This window comes from Arachis ipaensis, chromosome B7 (genome assembly GCF_059453495.1).
Source record: "Arachis ipaensis isolate K30076 ecotype BB chromosome B7, ASM5945349v1, whole genome shotgun sequence".
Lineage (NCBI taxonomy): Eukaryota > Viridiplantae > Streptophyta > Magnoliopsida > Fabales > Fabaceae > Arachis > Arachis ipaensis.
Genome location: NC_142442.1, coordinates 20,585,028 through 20,587,135, shown reverse-complemented (window position 1 = coordinate 20,587,135; position 2,108 = coordinate 20,585,028). Strand labels below are relative to the sequence as shown.

General features: G+C 44.4%; 1 protein-coding gene across 1 annotated transcript; it reads right to left on the bottom strand.

Moving 5' to 3' along the window:
* LOC107606855 (uncharacterized) lies at positions 1–1,890 on the bottom strand. Its single transcript, XM_016308867.1, has one exon. The coding sequence runs from the start codon at positions 1,888–1,890 to the stop codon at positions 1–3; it is 1,890 nt and encodes a 629-aa protein (XP_016164353.1).
* Positions 1,891–2,108: the final 218 nt, after the last annotated feature.

The window sequence follows — 2,108 nt, the reverse complement described above, 5'->3', positions numbered from 1 at the left end:
TTATGCCACAGGTCGGACTCCCTTGTCAATTGCTAGCTTGTGGAAGATGACTTCTGGATTTATTCCAGGCATGTCATCAGGCGTCCACGCGAATAGATCGGCGTTGCTTCGAAGTATTGTTATTAGTTTTGATCGTTCTTCCCCCTCTAAGGCTTCTCCGATGTGTGTGAAATGCTTCTCATTTTCTGTTAATATTACTCGCTGGAGGTTGTCCATTGGCTGAGGTCTTTCATTGAAATCCTCCCTTGGATCAAGCTCGGATAATGTTAAGATCATGGCTGTATTATGGATTGCTTGCACTTGTGGCCGAGTTGTCTGTTTTGTTGAGTTTTGCTTTAGGCTGGCATTGTAGCACTGCCGAGCTTCTTGGTGATCCACATACATTGTTGCTATCCTGTTTTCCTGCACGGGAAACTTAACACACAGATGTAAAATAGACACTAATGCCCTGAATGCATTCAGAGCAGGTCTTCTGATGATAATATTATAAAGGCTATAACAGTCTACTATCAAATATTGGATATCAATCGACTTTGAGATAGGGTCTTCTCCCATCGTCGTCCTTAACCATATATGTCCCATAATGGGGACTCTTTCTACGGAGAAACCAACCAGCTCTCTAGAGGAAGGTTGCATTATTTTTTCTGATAATTTCATTTTTTTGAAAGTGGAATAAAATAAAACATCAGCACTGCTACCTGGATCTAGTAGTGTTTTTCTTACCAACAGTTCTCCAGCTTGAATGGAGATTACTACCGGATCGTCGAGGTTAGGGCTTGCCAATTTGAAGTCTGATTGATTGAATGTTATTGTGATGTCTGCGTCTTTTTCTCTTTGGAGGTGTGTTGTTCCTTCAATTGCTAGCATCGCTCTATAACTTCGTTTTCTAGCCGAAGTTGTTTCACCCCCACCTGCGTAACCTCCTGATATGTAGTTGATAATACCTCTTGGCAAGTTGGGTGATGTCCGTTTTCCTTTGTCCTTGTCTGTTGATGCTCGTGGGTGCTCATCTCTGTCCGAGGTGACTTCTTTGGTTTTACGTCCTTCGACGTACTTGTCTAGGAGTCCTTGGCGTGCTAGTCTTTTGAGTAGGTCTTTGGCAACGATGCACTCGTCTGTAGTGTGTCTGAACTTTTGATGAAAAGCGCAATGCTTGCTTCTATCCACGAACCTTTGATATTGGTAACTCCCTGCTCGGGCCGGCGATTTTACTATTTTGGCATTGAGAATCTCCTTGATGATGTTCTCCCTCTTGGTGTTGAATCTGGTGTAGGTATTAAATTTTGGTGTGAGCTTGAGAGGCTTCTTTGGTTTCTTGTTGCTCGGTGATCTAAAATTTTTTTCCTCATCTCTTCTGTGTGGCTGTTTATCTGCTTTCTGGGATTCGCAGAGCTCTTCGATCTCCATCTGGCCTGCGGCCCTTTCTCGGAACTCTTTTAGTGTCTTTGGTTTAGTTACAACAATCATCTCCCAGAACTTGCCAGGTCTGAGGCCGGCTTTAAGGGCGTGCAGGTGGACTGCCGGATCTAAGTCTTGAATCTCCATGGTTGCCTCAGCAAACCGAGTCATGTAGTCCTTTAGGCTTTCATGTTGTCCTTGTTTGATAGTGCCTAGATAGTCTGATCCGTGCACATATATTCTTGATGCGGCAAAGTAATCGATAAAAGACCTTGCCAGCTCCTCAAAAGAAGAAATTGAACCTGCAGATAACTTAGAAAACCAGAGTAACGCAGCACCATCAAGGTAAGTTGAAAAAGCTCGACAGAGTACAGGTTCATTGTTAGCGCCATTAAAAAACATCATGGATTGGAATTTCTTAATATGGGCGCGGGGGTCACCAAACCCTTTGTATGGCTCAAGGGCGGTGGGCAGCACAAAATTTTTCGGCATCTGAAAACTGGTGATTTCTTCAAAGAAAGGGTTGCCCAAGGTCAGCTTTTCCTTTGGCGGGCTGATGCTCAGAGGGTCCGTGTTTCCCTGGGCCGAGCTTTTAGAGTTTTCTTCCTCGTATTTTCCAGCATTGTTATGGGCGGACAGCTCGGCTATCCTTCGTACTTCCGCTTGAAGTTCAGCAATCTGAGCTAAGAGCTCTGCTTGCGTGGGTTGGT

Excerpts from the sequence above, each read along its gene's own strand:
- LOC107606855 (XM_016308867.1), bottom strand. The coding sequence starts at position 1,890 with ATGCCGAAAAATTTTGTGCTGCCCACCGCCCTTGAGCCATACAAAGGG.